This window comes from Macaca thibetana, chromosome 10 (genome assembly GCF_024542745.1).
Source record: "Macaca thibetana thibetana isolate TM-01 chromosome 10, ASM2454274v1, whole genome shotgun sequence".
NCBI lineage: Eukaryota > Metazoa > Chordata > Mammalia > Primates > Cercopithecidae > Macaca > Macaca thibetana.
The window spans coordinates 57,773,891-57,790,287 of NC_065587.1; the positions used below are offsets into that span (position 1 = coordinate 57,773,891).

At 46.2% G+C, this 16,397-nt stretch overlaps 2 protein-coding genes across 6 annotated transcripts in view; both read left to right on the forward strand.

Moving 5' to 3' along the window:
- Window positions 1–16,397, forward strand: part of PTPRT (protein tyrosine phosphatase receptor type T) — an 820,910-nt gene that overhangs the window by 741,124 nt on the left and 63,389 nt on the right. For 3 of the 5 annotated variants that reach the window (XM_050806436.1, XM_050806434.1, XM_050806435.1), the window contains 2 exons: window positions 8,001–8,088; window positions 8,399–8,521. In XM_050806436.1, coding sequence (XP_050662393.1) covers window positions 8,001–8,088; window positions 8,399–8,521 — 211 coding nt within the window. The remainder of the gene's footprint in view (window positions 1–8,000; window positions 8,089–8,398; window positions 8,522–16,397) is intronic. The other 2 variants (XM_050806437.1, XM_050806438.1) reach the window with 1 other exon arrangement.
- Window positions 1–16,397, forward strand: part of CHD6 (chromodomain helicase DNA binding protein 6) — an 853,354-nt gene that overhangs the window by 127,516 nt on the left and 709,441 nt on the right. The gene's annotated exons all lie outside the window — the stretch shown is intronic.

The following is a 16,397-nucleotide window of genomic DNA, read 5'->3' on the forward strand; positions in this document are numbered from 1 at the left end:
TCTCCAGGGATACAGTCAAGCGAAGGGGAGTGAAGGGGGGCATTGCAAATGACAGAATCTGCTGAGGATAGGAGGTGAACAGGTAAACGAAATGGGCTGGCATGCCCCCAGCCTTGAATTGGTAGTGAGCTGCTCTAGGAAGCTTTGTGTTTTGACATCTTACTATTTTAGGCATAACTCAAAAAGCCTTAGATGCAAAGAAGAGTATCTCAAGAAGGATGGCAAGCTTCTGTTGGTTTGGCTCAGTACAGCCAGGTAGAAGAAAAAATCAGCCACACAGGCATCAGGGATCATTCTCAGTTCTAGCAGATAATTAATGTACTAAATGGGACATTAAGGTAGGTTTCATAGTCCTGTGGACTAAGTCAGCACAGCAGAACACAAGAAGTCTGTGACTTGTGGCCATGTGGTCTGAGCCTGCCATGGACTCAGCTCTGTGGATAGGAAGGTGGGTTGCAATCACAGGGAGAGTTAGTCTGGGGCGGGTATCAGATGATAATTTTATTCTAAAATCTATAAAGCCTATCATCAAGGATAAAGAAGATTCCAGTGACAAGCACTGTCTGCCATTTATCATAATGCTGGCACTGGCTCAGCCTCCCCCTCAAAGTTTCTGGGCTGGGCGTGGTGGCTCACGCCTGTAATCCCAGCACTTTGGGAGGCCAAAGCGGGCAGATTACCTGAGGTCGGGAGTTCAAGACTAGCCTGACCAACATGGAGAAACCCCACCTCTACTAAAAATACAAAAATTAGCCGGATGTGGTGGCACAGGACTGTAATCGCAGCTACTCGGGAGGCAGAGGCAGGAGAATCACTTGAACCCAGGAGGTGGACGCTGTGGTGAGCTGAGATCATGCCATTGTGCTCTAGCCTGGGCAACAAGAGTGAAACTCCATCTCAAAAAAAAAAAAAAAAAAATTCCAAAACATTCCCATTGAATTATAATAAAACTCACGTTCTTGTCCTTGGTCCACAAGACCTTGATTGAACACCCTGCCCCAACCCCAAGCCAAATCCACATTATTTGTCATCCTCCTCTTATTCTCTCTGCTCTGGAGAGCCTCCCTTCAAGTTCTAGAACACAAATAATTTATTCCATCCCAGAGCCTCTGCACTTGCTGTTCCCTCTGAATGGAACCTTCTTTCCCCAGCTCTTGCCAAAGCTGGTACCTGCTTATCCTTTAGTTTTTAGCTGAAATGTATTGGCCAGAGATCAGCAGGGACACACCTCCTGGAGTTGGATTTATCACTTGTTGCAGTGAGGTACATGCATACCTGGAAGTGTGCATTCCTGTGGGACATTTGAGGAAGAGGATGTTAGAAAGGACTCAGAGTGTGGGCTGTGTTTGCTGATGTGAAAGAGTGCCTAAGGAGGTGAGGCTTTGTTTTAGGTTGGACACACTGGGAAGTGGTATAATTAGATATCGTAATACATCTTACCTAAAAGAAGGGAAGATCAGACAGAGGCTAGAGCTGTAATTGGCAAAGAATCGGTAGTCGCTCATATTAACCAGAATAGGGGGGTGTTTGGTAATTTTTTTTTTTTTTTTGGCTTGGACAATGTTCATATTTTTGTCTGCGTCCAGATACGACTTGTTTTTGTCTTGTTTCATCATGGCCTCAGAGTGGCCTTGCCTGTGGTTAGTCTTCCGTGAAATTGTCCATGTTCAGCAGGAGAGCACCAAGGCCCACCTGTGAGTGCCAGGTCAGCTCCCAGAATTCAGGGGCTGCTTTTCTCCCTCTCAGATTTCCCCTTTTCAGAGTTTTGCCCACACTACCCTAGGTAGTCCCTTGCCCCGGTCCCTGTCTATTCCAGCACGTGGCATCCAGATGGTCTCTGGGGAAGGAAGGAAGTGATCGAGGGAGGGAGTGGGGACAGACTCAGTGTATATTCTTGGGCAAGTCATTTCCTGTCTCGGGACCTCACTTTGCTGATCTATAAAATGAGTCAATAATTTTCTCAAAAGACCCTTCCAAATCTGACTTTTGAGGATTCTATAAATACCACAGCGCAGCTCTCCAGGGAGAAGGACATCCCCAAATACATTTTTTGAACAACAACAACAAAAAAAGACTGCCTTGGAAAAGCAACACTGTTGAAGAGTGGGAAACATTTTCACACGCAGAGAGAAATGTAAAAATAGGGCTCAGCACTCTCAGGAGAAGAGAATGAGAAAAGGAGAGTGGAGATTGATAATGGATGAACATAATGAGATGGCAATTTTGGTTTCAAAAGAATGTGATTAGCGCCTAATGACTGCCACCATTCCCTGGTCAATCTACTGTAACTAGCCACTAATGGAAAAATAATGCCCTCGGCTTGCTCACTTTGAAGATGGAGATGAGTCTCTCTTTCATACTTTTCCCCCTCATATTTTTTTTTCCTTCAAGAGATTATCCCTTATTAGATTGTAGCTCCCCAAAAAGGGAAATGGATGTGTGATCAAAGTCTGCCAATTACGGGGTCATTACCACTCCCTCCCAGTGGCTCTATTAGGCATCCCTCCTCTGCTTCTGTAAACATCGTCACAGCCTCCAGGCCCACTCAGTCCGCTTCAGCCTCCACTAAGGGAGACGGAGGCTCCCAGGACCATGACAGGGCCTGTGTGGTTCCCCACAAAGTGCCACTCACTTATCACAACTGTTTTGTTTGGTTTAGGATTGTCGAGGGATAGGGGCATGCTGGGGTGTCTCCTGGAAGGCATGGTGTTTGTTGATGGTGAGAGGACCCCAAACTGCCATTCAAGGATTCTGGGAGTGAACAGAAGAGACTTTCATCAAATCTCTGCAGGATGTCACAGGACAGAGAAAGGGCACACATTTACTCTGTGGGGCCCCATGAGATGGCACAGGCAAAGTACAGTGAGGTTGAGTAAAGAAAAAACTCTGGCGAGTCTGTCCGAAAGTGAAGCCAAAAGTTGGAGAAGTGGTGAGCTATCTGTCTTGGAGGGTATCCAAGTGATAGATGCTATGGATCCACTTCTCAGCTGCTTGGAAGGCCATTGTGGATGGGAACTCAACTAGGCCATTTTCAAGGTCACCGACACCTCTAAGATCCCAGGATATTTGCCCTCTGAAAGCACAGAAGCCACCTCATTCACTAATTATTTCACTCATTCATTCATCCTAAAGAGGTCTTTCAAGCACATCTGAAGTATAGAGCCAGCATCACGTTCTGGAGATACTGTTGTGACAAAGATGCTGCCCTTTCCCTGGAGAAGCCCATGGCCAAGTTGAGAAACAGAGTTAAATTATGAGATGCAAAGAAGTCCATCTAATAATAGAAGTAACTGGCTTTACCTGGGGATGGAGTGGGGTGAGGGAGAGTGAACAGAGAAGATTCCACAAAGAAGATGCTTACACTGAGTTTTGAAGGATATGTAGGAGTTTGTCAGAGGGACTCAGATGGAAGGGAATTTCAGGCAAAGGGAACAGCATGTAAAAAGTCTTATAAACTTTAAACACCTTATAACTGGCAATATAGATGTAAGGACAAGAATTGAGGCTGCAGGGGCATTTGGGGTGAAGTCGTTAAGGACGTTGCACTAAAGGGTTTGAAATGTATCCTGAAGGCAATGGCAAGAGGAGTCACTGGGTCCTATTCACATTTTAGAAAGATCTCTCTGACTACAGTGGAGAATGGATTGGAGGGGACAAACCCAAAACAAAAGAAACCAATGAGGAGACTCATAGGGAAGTATTTTAAAGTCACTATTTGCAAAACTTATGGCTGCATAGCAGCATCAGCTGGGGAGCTTTAAACACTACCAATGCCTGTGCCCCACCCCAGAGAGTCTGACTTCATTGGTCTTGGGGGGGACCTTGGCTTTGGGAGTCGTAAAGCCTCCCCAGGTGATTCTAATGTGCAGTCATAAAGAGACCTTAAGATAACGGTAACCCAAACCCTGGCACATGGCAAGTACTCAACACAATTCTTTTTTCAAAAAATCAGTATGAAAACAGTCATGCTCTCCTGCTTTTGGCTTCACCCCACTTTCAGGGGGACATGTTTGGATGAACAATTGGCTTTTATCACAGAGGGTTTCAAGTGCAAAATCCACCCTCAGTAGATCATCTTTGACATCCAGAAATCCAGTGCTAACACTGAAAGCAGCAACCTCCCTTCACATACAGAGAACAGACCTGGCAAGTTGCCTGGAGGAGCTGGAGCTACCTGGCTGGGATAGAGGAGGAGGCTAGGACTGGAATCTGAGTTCTAAGAGTTACCTGCAGTACCTAGAAGCATCTTCCACCTAGAGATGGCCTAAATTGGTGGCAGGATGGATGTAAGGTTTGGTAGAATGAGGAGCAAGAAGAGAAACAGGAAAAGGAGAAGGAGAAAGAACAAGGGAGAAAAGTGAGACATAAGCCCCACATTTGTAAAATGAGCACTTACTTATCCTTGTAACATTTTTGCCCTACCCAGATTTAGGTCAGAGATTGATGCCCAAAGCCTAGCACCTGTTTTGATTCTCTTCCAGGATGTTAGTCTAACGACATTGGATATAGAAAGAACAAAATTATGACCCATTAATAGCTAGGAAGGCACTTTATTACCACAGTCTAAAACCTAAGAAAGGCTAAGTTGTAGAACATGGCTCAGCCTGAGAAGCCCAGGCAAAGAACTCCTTCCTGTACCCTCTAATGAATCTGAAGTTGCTAGGTAGCAGAATGAGCACGAATTCCACCTACTCAACCACTGCATGGATGAGGATCATAGTCATGCTTCTATAATAAAGGTCAGCAAGCTATAGCCATAGGCTAAATCTAGCCCAACACCTACCTATCTATCTATCTATCTATCTATCTATCTATCTATCTATCTAATTATTTATTGGGACAAAGTCTCACTGTTGCCTAGGCTGGAGTGCAGTGGCGTGATCTTGGCTCACTACAATCTCCACCTCCTGGGTTCAAGCAATTCTTTTGCCTCAACTTCCTGAGTAGCTGGGACTACAGGCATGTGTCACCATGCCTGGCTAATTTTTTTATTTTTAGTACAAACGGGGTTTCACCACATTGGCCAGGCTGGTCTTCAATTGCTGACCTTGTGATCTGCCCGCCTCAGCCTCCCAAAGTGCTGGGATTACAGGCATGAGCCACTGCACCCGGTCCCAACGCCAATTTTTGTAAATAAAGATGTATTGGAACACAGCCATGGCCATTTGTTTGCTTTTTATCTGTGACTGTTTTCACTCTACAACAGTAGAGTTGAGTATAAGTTTGAGTTGTTGCAACAGAGTCCACACAACTCACAAAGCCCAAACTGCTTTCTAGTTTGCCCATTACAGAAAAAGCATTCCAACTCCCACTCTAGGAAAAGACTCACTCAGGTTGATTTAACACTTGACAGACCAGATGCAAGACAGGTGGAACCGTGTGTGAGCACTGGCCTATTCAGAACCTGCCAATAAAACAGGGCTTATTGAGGGGCTGAATTTCGGATCAACCTGGTTACAGGTTCTTCCTTGCTTAGGATGGACCTAGTAAGGAATAGATGGGCAAAGGCAAGGCTGGTGTATTAAGATGAATGGTGGGTTCTCCTGCACTGCTGACAGAGAGCTGTGTAGACTGAAGGTGTTACAAATTCAGTCTCAGAAGCAATGCAAGGGCGTGAGCAGGATGTTCAGCCTATACTACTAAAGGTAGAGTAGAGACAGTAATCAAAACACGGTCTGATCATCATGCTTCTGCAGCTTTTCTACAGCTGTTTCCACGCCCTTAACTGCCCGTCCTCCCTCTCTATGAAATAACTGACTGTACCCTTCCCTGTATTTCCATACCACTTGGCTCATAACTCTTGCAAATTGTCTCATGTTTGTTGACTTGTCTGTCTTATCGGTGGTTGCCATCCTCTTAAACTGACTAATGACTTTTCTCTCCTCCCTACCCCTAAGCTCTGGGTGTCTGTGTCCAACTGCCTATTCAACATCAGCTTGGATATCTAATAGGCATCTCAAATGTGGCTGCCATTATTTGTTATTTTGAACATATTTTTTAAAAAGTATGCAGTATTCAATGCTAGGCACTCTTCTAAGCACTTTACCCAAAATACAACACTTAATTCTTACCTCCCCAATCCTGTTTCTAACCTAGGCTTCTCCGTCTCAATAAATAACATCTCTCTCCACTCAGTTCTTCAACGTTCTAAGGGTCAGCCTTCATTTCTCCCTTTCCTTCACAGTCGGCATCTATGGCAGATGTGTTGGTGCCCTGCACACATCCAGTCTACACTCACTGTTCCCATGCATGCCCACCTGATGGTTTCCTCCTGTAAGCACCTGTGACTTTTTGCCTGAGGGCTTCTTCAAGACAGAAGAATATGCACACTCTGCCCATAGAGCATGGAAGAAGTGCTGGGGAGTTTCCAAGAGTTGTCCTCAACCAATACTGGATGAGAACTCATCAATAACTACCCCAACTTTGCACCACCCCCATGGTGGGATAGCTGTGAGGCATGAGATGTGCCCACTGGATTAAGCCCCAGTTGCCCACAGTGGTAACCTGCTCATTGATGTGCCCTATATTGACTTCATTCCCTTGATTGTACCACTTCCCCATTCTCCCACCCAAACTCCCTGGGATTGCCTCCCAAACAAACTACTTGTGCCTGACTTCTTATCTCTGAGTCTGCTTCCGAGACAATCCAAGTCAACAATATTCAACTGAACATCCTGCAAATAATCACTTCTCACACGTCCACCACCACTACTCTTGTCTGAGTCCAAGGTACCATCATGTGTTGCCTGGAGTACTGCCACAACTTTCTAGCAGATTTCCCTGCTTCCTCCATGGCCCTCCCAGAGCCTGTGTTCCATACATGAGCCAGATTGTACTTTGAAATACATGAATCAGATCAGATGATTCCCCTGCCCAAAACCCTCTGATGATTTTTCATCATACTTAGAATAATGCACAATTAATTAACCAGTAATAGCAATGCCTTATATAATCTGGACTCCCCCATCCACTCTAGATACTACCATCACTACTTCTCCCCTCTTCACATCACTCCAGTCCTTGAATATGGTCATTTGGTTGCTGCCTGACCATCTTTGCACCTGCTGTTCCCTCTGCCTGAAAAGCACTTTCTACTTTTCTTGGTGTGACTGGCTCTTTCATATTAAGGAATTACAGTATCTATCATTAATGAAGTCCCCCTTATCTGCAGTTTTGCTTTTCATGGTTTCAGTTACCCAAGGTCAATTGCAGTCAAAAAATATTAAGATATTTAGAGAGAGAGAGAAAGACTGCATTTACATAACTTATAGTATATTGTTGTCATTCTATTGTTGTTCTTAATCTCTTGCTATGCCTAATTTATAAATTGAACTTTATCACAGATATGTATGTATAAGAGAAAACATAGTATATATAGGGTTCGGTAATATCCATGGTTTCAGGAGTCCCCACTGGGGGGTCTAGGAGCAAATCCTCCAAGGATAAGTGAGGACTACTGTAACTTAAATGTCACCTTCTTGGAGGAGCCCTCCCAGAGTGTATAATCTGAAATAATTCTCATTCCTCATCACTATCCCTTTATCCTGCTTTATTTTCATCATAGCATTTTTCATATCTAAAATTACACATTTACTTTTTCATTTGCTACATTTCCTAGTTGACTGGAAGCTCAAGGGGAACTTGTCTGTTTCTCTGTATCCCTAGTACCTAAAACAGTGCCCAGCCCATGTTAGGGGCTCAATAAGTATCTGTTGAGTGTATGAATGAATAATTCAATGAATGGACAAGCGATTCCCCTACTGGGCTAGATTGTGAACTCATGACACAGAAGACATCAATAACATTTGAAACAATGAACAAGAGAATTGGTCCATGGAAAGACCAAAATCTACGTCCTCCCCAGGCCCCATCCAAGGACATCTAGCCCTTTCCACTAGGAGTCCCATCGCACTGGGTCTCACTTCCCCCTGTTGGTTCATCTCCACTTCCATAAAGCTCCTATCTCAGGCCACTCTAACCACTCTGTCCTTGCTTTTTAGGCCTTACCAGAGGGGCAGACAGCTTCGTGGGACACAGCCAAGGAGGATGAAAACCGCAATAAGAATCGATATGGGAACATCATATCCTGTAGGTGCCCTTCTGGAAGCTCCTAAGATTCGGGTGTTGAGGACACAGGGGAAAAGAGGCTATTACTATTATTTACCTGGAATTTGTTATCAAATAATCTTTGATGTCTCTAGCTTTGTATCCACATGCCAAGATGGAAGCTTTATTTCAGCCTTATTGTCATCCCTAGACTGGATGACAGAGCATGGCTGATCTCAGCCGGAGGGAGCAGGCAGGGAGCTGGGTCAGGGCACAGCAGAACCATGAAGCCTTTTGGGGTAGAACTTCTGAAGGCTGGGTCTCACCGAGCATTGCCTGCTCAATTCCTCAGGTCGGGGAGGAAGCCCAGCCAAAAGGGCTGGCATGCAGAAGACCCCACAGCTGGACAAAGAGATGAGCTCTGTGTTCCCAGAAGCTCCTCTAATTCAAAGGAGGACTTTGGCAGCAACCTGGGGTGAGGAGCATGGGCCCCAGCCTGTGAGGGAGGGGCTGAAGCACCCGGGCAAGAGAATGGTGCTCCTCCAAGAAGGTGGAGTCACATTGGCCGATGCTCAGAAGTAAAGGCTGATGCTCAGAAGAAGCCAGTAACTCTGGCATACACCTGGGGCTTGGGGTATGCCCAGCTCAGGCCCCACAGGAGCCCGGGGCTACTCCTATCATACAAGAGACAGAGTTTAAGGCAACACAGATTCTACCTGACCCCACTATAGCAGGGCAGGGGCTCCGAGGTGAGGGCCCTCAGGTCTGCATCAGTGCAACTCGGGAGGTGCTGAGCCTGTAGGGGAAAGCACGTTCTTATGCAGGGCTAAGGAAGGACATTGCCTGCGCTCAGCAATGAGATTTACCTTTCCTGTAGGCAACCCCAGTGAGTGACTCATTGATGAAGTCAGCAGTGCAGAGTAGTTAGCGCCCTCTGGAGTCAAACTGCCCAGGTTTCTATCCCAACTGTAGGGCCCGGGGAAAGTTACCTGACCTCTGTAAACTTTCGTATCCTCCCCTTTAAAATGATGAAGATAATAGGAGGAGCATTTAAAGGCACATAAAACTCTTGCTGCAGTGCCTGGCACCATGACTCTTACCCATAGGGTTACTTTCTTGAGGTCACTGATGAGCAGCATGGATCTATCATTCCACCTTATTTTATTAACCAGGATTCACTGAGTACTCAGGACATGTCCTGTGGGGACATGGAAGAAGGCAGGTTGGTGGGGGAGAGGTGGGCATGATCAGATGTCCATTTTGGAAAGATCACTAGGGCAGCAGATATGGAAGGTGTACTTCATTGGGAAAGGCTGGTAGCAGAGGGATCAGTCAGCAGACTACTGCAAGAGTCTCACCAAGGGATAATGGGGCCTGAACAATGACAATAACTTGTGTGTGACAGGTGCATGGTATTCAGTTCTGGGGGGTGAGGAAGAGACAGACTGCCACAGAACTGAATGTCATGCATAGGTAACACACAAGTATTGTCACTGCCAAACATTGGTAGGTACAGCCTTCAAAGTAACATAAATACAGAGAAGACAAAGTTATCTCGTACAAAATGCTAAGCATGTATTCTAATTAGAACAGGAGTCTACAACAGCCTTTGTCTGACTCAGTGTAACCAACCTGGACCTTTTGACATCTCACCAATGGTGTGAGGAGCATCCCTTGGTCTCAGCTCAGAGTAATCCAGTTCATCCAAAAGAAAAAAAAAAGGATCCTGAATGACAAATTATTTCTAGCACAATTCAGAGTTTTGTTTTGTTTTGTTTTGTTTTAACTGTCTAGACATTGCCTAAGAAAAAACTTGGAGGAAGAAAGAGTAAGATACAGGCAGATTGTAAAGGAAGAAAAAGGCAGAAGTTTTAGCTTAGCTGTTTCCTGTGCTGATTTAGGAATGGGCTATGAATGGTAGAACTAATCAGAAAACATTTATAATTTTTCTCTTGGAAGATGGTAATTCAGACAGCAAGATTTCTTGCAAGTGAAGTGTTGAGAACTGATATTCAAACAGTCAGCAAACATGTATTAAGACTTATGACATGTGGGCCTTCTCTAAGCAGACCCTGTGATGGGTCCTGGGAGGTGGAGCTCCTGCTCCTGGGAGCCCCCACTCCGCCACAGGGAGCTGCTTGCCCTGTCTGGTCCCCAGCATTCTCTGCTCCTGCACTGTGGATACTGTACCCTAAAATATATAGTCACTTATCTCCCTGTTAGGCTGTGAGTTCAGACAGGTTCCATACATTGTAAGTTATGTGATCTTAGTCCATCACTCTAACCTTTATTCTCTGTAAAACAGGTTTAAAAATGTCTTTCTCCTAGAGATGTGGCACAGATAAGGAAAAAATGACAGCCGGGCGTGGTGGCTCATGCCTGTAATCTCAGCACGTTGGGAGGCCCAGGCAAGCAGATCCCTTGAGCTCAGGAGTTCAAGACCAGCCTAGGAAACATGGCTGAACCCCATCTCTACAAAAAGTACAAGACGTTAGCTGGGTGTGGGGGTGCACGCCTGTGGTCCTAGCTACTCAGAGGGCTGAGGTGGGGGTATTGCTTGAGTCCAGGAGGTGAAGGCTGCAGTGAGCCATGATTGCACCACTGCATTACAGCCTGAGTGACAGAGTGAGACTCTGCCTCAAGAAAAGGAAAAACAAAGAAAAAGAAAGAGAGAAGGAAGGAAGAAAGGAGGGAAGAAGAAGGGGAAATGACTAGAGCACAGTGAAGGGACCCTGAATCCTTGAGAGACAAGGATACCCAGGCTGGGCTACCTATCCAGGCCCAAGCCTAGGGGGGCCTGAGGTCAGAAGGCATGCTCTATATCTCCCCTGGATTGCCACTGCAGCAGCCTGGCCCAGATCATCATCCGCTCTCACTTGGCGCTGCCCAGCCTCCTTTCTGGTTACTCCACAGCTAATTTGGCCCCAACTTTTTGCCTGTCTGATCCCTGATAGAAGCCAGAAAAACTTCTTTGAAACATGAATTGGATGATGTCATTTTCCCACTAAAAACCCTTCGAATGATTTCCCTTCACTTTTCGGTTTTCCTTATGGAAAGGCCCTCAGCCGTCTTTTCAGTCTTATTTCACACGATACCCTCTCTATCACAGCCTCTCCCCTGAAGCCACACTGGCTTTCCTTCAGTTCTTTGAGCTCCCCATGCCCTTCTATGTCACGGGGCCTTTGCACATTCTGTTCTATTAAAGTTCTCTTCCTTTCTCTCTGTGACCTGTGAAGGTCCATGTATTCTTCAGATCTCAGCTCAGTCATCCCTTGCTTAGGGAATTCTTCTGATCCTTCGAATATGTTCAGAGCCCCACTATTCACTCCTAGAGCACTATATATGTCTTCTTAGCCCTTGTCATGACTGTGGCTTGACAGGCATTTGGAGGAATGTTGATGGCCATCTCCATCGCTAGAATAGATGCTCCATGACAGCAGGACCACGACTCCCTTCCACTTTGGTTTCCCCAAACCTGGCCTATGGTTAGTGCCCAGTAAATAGGAACTGAATGTGGGAGAGTCTCTGAAGGGCATGAGCAGTGGTCTCTTCTCTCTGCTTCCCAACTATGATAGAGAACACCCAGAAAGGAGGGGTGAAGAAAGCTGGGCCCAGTGGCACTTGGAACAATGATATTCCAGTAAGGAAGAAGATATTGTGCCTGAATGAAGACAGTGGCAACATGGGACACAAGAGAGAGAAGGACAAGAACAATCTAACCCTTCTGCAAGCTGCTTCTGAGAAGGCAGGATCCAGGAACTCAGGAAAAATGAAGGCAATGAGAACTCCAGCGCTGGGACTGCAGAAGATGCCATCAGTGTCCCACCTACTTCCCACGGCCTCACTGTGAGCAGCACGCAGCTGGTAGGGGGGTGTGCAGGGCCAGGATGAGGGTGAAACATGCAGGGAGATGCCCACGCTTAGCTGTTGACCCTGCATGGGCACAATTCTGGGAGCAAGCTCCTCCTTAAAGCCTATGGCTGAGGCTCTGAGCTTGTTTCACCCTAGCCCTGCCCTGCCTGCATCTCTTAGACTGAGGACTTTCTCCAAAGCTGAGAAAGGATCCCCTGCCCAGACACAGGCAGCCTGCAAATCCTGAAGGGTTAATAACCCCAGGAGAAGCCCTCCACCACGAAATACCCCAGCTTCTTCACCGTTCCCCTGAAGTTCCTTCTGGAGTTCCCATAGGGGTGAGGATGAGCTACCTGCAATCCTAATGGGCTTGAAAACTCACCCTTAATAAGCTGCTTTCTCTTCCCTGTCATACAGCCCCCCTTTCCTACTGGTATTCCTGTCTCCTCCTACATAAACTGCTTGGACTAAAATCTCTGTCTTAGATCTACTTCTGAGAAACCCAAATGGAGACAGAATTGAAGCACCTTGACGATACCACCTTGATGGGTTTAAATAAACCAGAATCTCCTTTCTAATTTAAGAGTCAATCATTCTGCAAGAGATCAGGGCCAGAGCAGGTCTGCATTCAGTGCTGAAAGGAGACAGTGCTGAGGTAACCAGTGAATTCAGAAAGCAGCGCAAGACATAAAGGGGAATCAAGAAAAAAAGAGAAATGGAAAAACAAAAACAAAAACAAAAAAAACCCTGGAATTGAAATGGGATATGTAAAAAAGAAACAGCCCTGAGGAATGGAAAGTGTTCCTGCCCTTGTATGTGTCCCTCCCAAAGGCAAAGCCTGCTGCAGCTTGATAAATAGAAATATTCTTGGCGCAAGAAGAAAACTGGCTGTGATTAGCATCTTAAGGAACCCAGAGCACTGAGAGGCTGGAGTGGAGGACAAAGGCCCAGGCCAGGGAGAACAGAAAAGATTAAAGGGGACAAGTAGGAGGGAGGGCACTGCCTACAAATGAAACAACGAGAGACCTTGACAAAATATCCCCTTTCTTCCAAGTGATTCTATTTAGAATTTAGTAATAGAGACAGTGGGGTTTCTAGGGAGTGGACATGGAAAGGAAGTGAAAGGGAAGGAAATGAATGGGTAAAATAAGAACAAAGAGTCCTTTGCTTCCAAGTAACTCTAGGGCAGAGACTATTGGCAAGGGGAAATTCAGGAATCCCAAAGCATTCTCCATGTAAACTTTTAGAAGTGATTCCTAGACTGCCAGGAAGGAGCTGACACTGAGAAGCCGAAGTGATCACAGAGGTTGCAAATGTTACAAAATGAGGCCCCCTTCTGGGATCAGTTGTTTATAAAAGTATAATCTAGATGTAGAAAGACTACAGGGGATAGTGCAGTACCTTGGGACTAAATTCCATCCTCAGACCACGAAGGATTCGGTAGGGAGGGGTTACCAGGACCCAAAGAGAGATGACCTGACCAGAGGTGGGTGCGACCTTTAGGTGGCAAGGCAGCCACCCATGGTGACCCCATCCAGGGGTGCTGGGGGAGTAAGTACCTCCATCACACTCTCCTCCCTCCGCCCAATCTTCTGCCTGTGCTTTCCATTGGCTGGACCCAACCAGAATCCAGAGAACAGGGGATCTGTTGACCTAATCCAGTGGTTCTCAAAGTGTAATGCCTAGAGCAGCGGCATCAGCGTTACCTGGGAACTCATTAGAGGTGCTAATTCTTGGGCTCCACCCCAGACTGACTGAATCAGAAATTCTGAGGACAGAGTCTAGCAATCTGTATTTCTAAAAGCCCTCCAGGTGATGGTGATGCATGTGCAACTTTGACAATGTCCAATCTTGGCCATAGCAATCAGCCTCCTGGATTAGAGAGCCAGATGAAGTGGAGAGGGGGTTTGAGGGCACACAGGATATCAGCACATTTTCTGAGACTTCTCTTCCACCAATCTAGGAAAAGTCACTGGGCTCAGGTGTATTGGGGTCTTAGACATGAGGTCAGGTGGGCTCAGGTTTTCATCGCAGTTCTGTTGTTTACCTTCAGCATCATCACTTCACCTCTCTGACCTTCAGGTTCTCACCTGTCAGATGGCTCTAGGGGAGCTCTCAGGATGGAGAGGCCAAATTAAGCTGAATGTTTATTAAATCTGAATGTTTATTAAATTAAGTCATAGACTTTTAAGTCTAGATGAGTTAGTGTAGCCTTTTTGAGTTCATAGACAAGAAGATATGGCCCAGAGATGGAGTGCACCGTGCCCAAGGTCACACAGCAAGTCTGTAGAACAGCCATGACTGGAGCTGTGGTCTCTTGCCTGCCAGGGTGGCACATAGTCCTTACCAAAGAGTCCTCTCTGCATCAAGTCATATCCATTTTCTTGGGGGAGAATGTGTTCCTAAGGTCCATCCTCAGAGCAGATGAGCTCTTCAGAGAGGCCCATCTTTTCCAGAAGGAGGTGGGGCTACGGTGTGCAGAGAGGACCCCCACTCCTAGTGAGGAACTCAGGTTCAAAACAAAACCCAGAGGCCTTTTCTCATAGCAGGTTTCTCTGCTGATTCCTGGGGAGACAGAGCTGGGGGTGACAGAATGGGTGCCCTGCTCAGTGCTCCTCTCAGCCTCCATTCTGCTTTACTATCTCTGAGGGTGGCCCTTGCCTGGGTCCTACAGATGCCTTGTGGTGCAGAAATCATTGGTACCCTGGCATATCCCCAAACACTCACTACTTGCATGTGTGCTAGTGCTAATTCAAACTGCCAGCACCTTTCATTCTTTTCCTAAGGAGTTTCTGGCCACTGGAGCCTTCTCTGCCTTCTTGCAGGGCAGGCCCAAAAAGCCAGAATATTAAATGTCCCCAGAACCTGCCCTCAATCAATGACTGATGGAAGTGGGTATATACATACCCTAGCTCCCTCTCCGCTTAGGTGAAATGACTTGAAGGTGCACATTCTTCTATGATGTCTCCCAGAGCTCCTCAGCCAAATTAAGCCTCAACTGGCCACGGTGGCAACTTGCTGAATGACATGCCCCTATTAGATTTCTTCTCTGTGTCACTTCCCACTCCCCTCCTGGTGTTTCCTGGGATCACCCCCCACACCAACTACTTGCATCCAAATACATATCTCATGTTCTTCTTCTGAGGAAATACAAATAAGAAACCTCCCTTCCTTCCTTCAGAAAGGCCCGTCATTGGGGCAGTGGGCAGTGCCTGGATGGCATCGTTAGGTGGTCCTGTCTTGGTGCTTGCCCCTCTCAACTTCAGTCGCCTTCAGTCCCTCAAAGGTTGCATCTACTGGAGCAGCTCCTCCCAGGACCCCACAAAGAGGAGTTTTCCCATTTCAGCCAGCATGGATCTGGCAGGACAAGGAGGTACACAGAATGTCGGGCTGTCTCTGCGTCATGCCCAAGCCAGCCTCTCTTGATAATGGTAATTCAATCAAGATTGAATGTGCAGACCTTTAACTTCAATGAGGTACCCAGGCAGTCTCCGCAGAATTACCTGCCTCCTCCTTATCCACTCCTGCAAGATGATGGCATTAACATTTCCAATACTTGTAGGAAATGGTTTTTCAGCTCCACAATTCATTGTAATGAGTCAAATCTCTTTTCTCTGAAAAAAAAAAAAATGCACTGTTCTTTACCCTTTGTAGTGCCCAGAAGACAGGAAGAAAGAATATCAAGTACCCAAATAATATTCTCTCCCCAGCCCCACCTCTTTTTTCTCTCTTTAAGTGGATGTGGGTTGAGGTGACAGGTTTACTGGGCTATCTTTGATGATGAAGGGAGGGAGAAGGAGTTGTGGTTTGTTCTGAGAGTTAAAACTGTATGAAGGAGGAAAGTGAACCCTCTATCTGGGGTGGCCATGAGACCTTAGTGGGATGAGGACCAATGTTGGAGTCCAAGAACTTGGAGGAAAGTGGGAGCTGGAGAGGTGTGGCATAGCAAGGTATGGAGGTCATGGATCTCATGGTTCCAGGAGAGTAAGGAGCCTACAACTTTAAAAGGAAGCCCTTATCCCTATACCTTCTCCTGAGTTATGAAACTTTTTGGAGCCTTGAGTTTCTCATTCATGAAACGGGATGATGATAATAGACCTCATAGGGTTACTATGAGAATCAAATGGCATAGCATCCTATGGCATTTGGTAAGTGCCTGGAACATCTTACACTTTCCGCACAGGTAAATTTCTGTTCCCCACCACCTGGCACAAGGTGAGTCTCTAGTCTTATGGCCCATTTCCAGTAAGATCTTCTGGTCTTTCCCAAGACAGATTGAAGTGAATAACCAGAGCACCTCTATGCTAAATCACTAAACATTGGTCTGTATACTCAAACCTGAATGTGTATCAGAATCATCTGGAAGGCATATTAAAATGCACATTGCTGGGCCCCACCCCACAGTTTCTGATTCAGTGAGTCTGGGCTGGGGCCCAAGAATTTCCATTTCAAACAAGTTCCCAGGTGCTGCTGATGCTATTGGCCCAGGTCTAGAATAA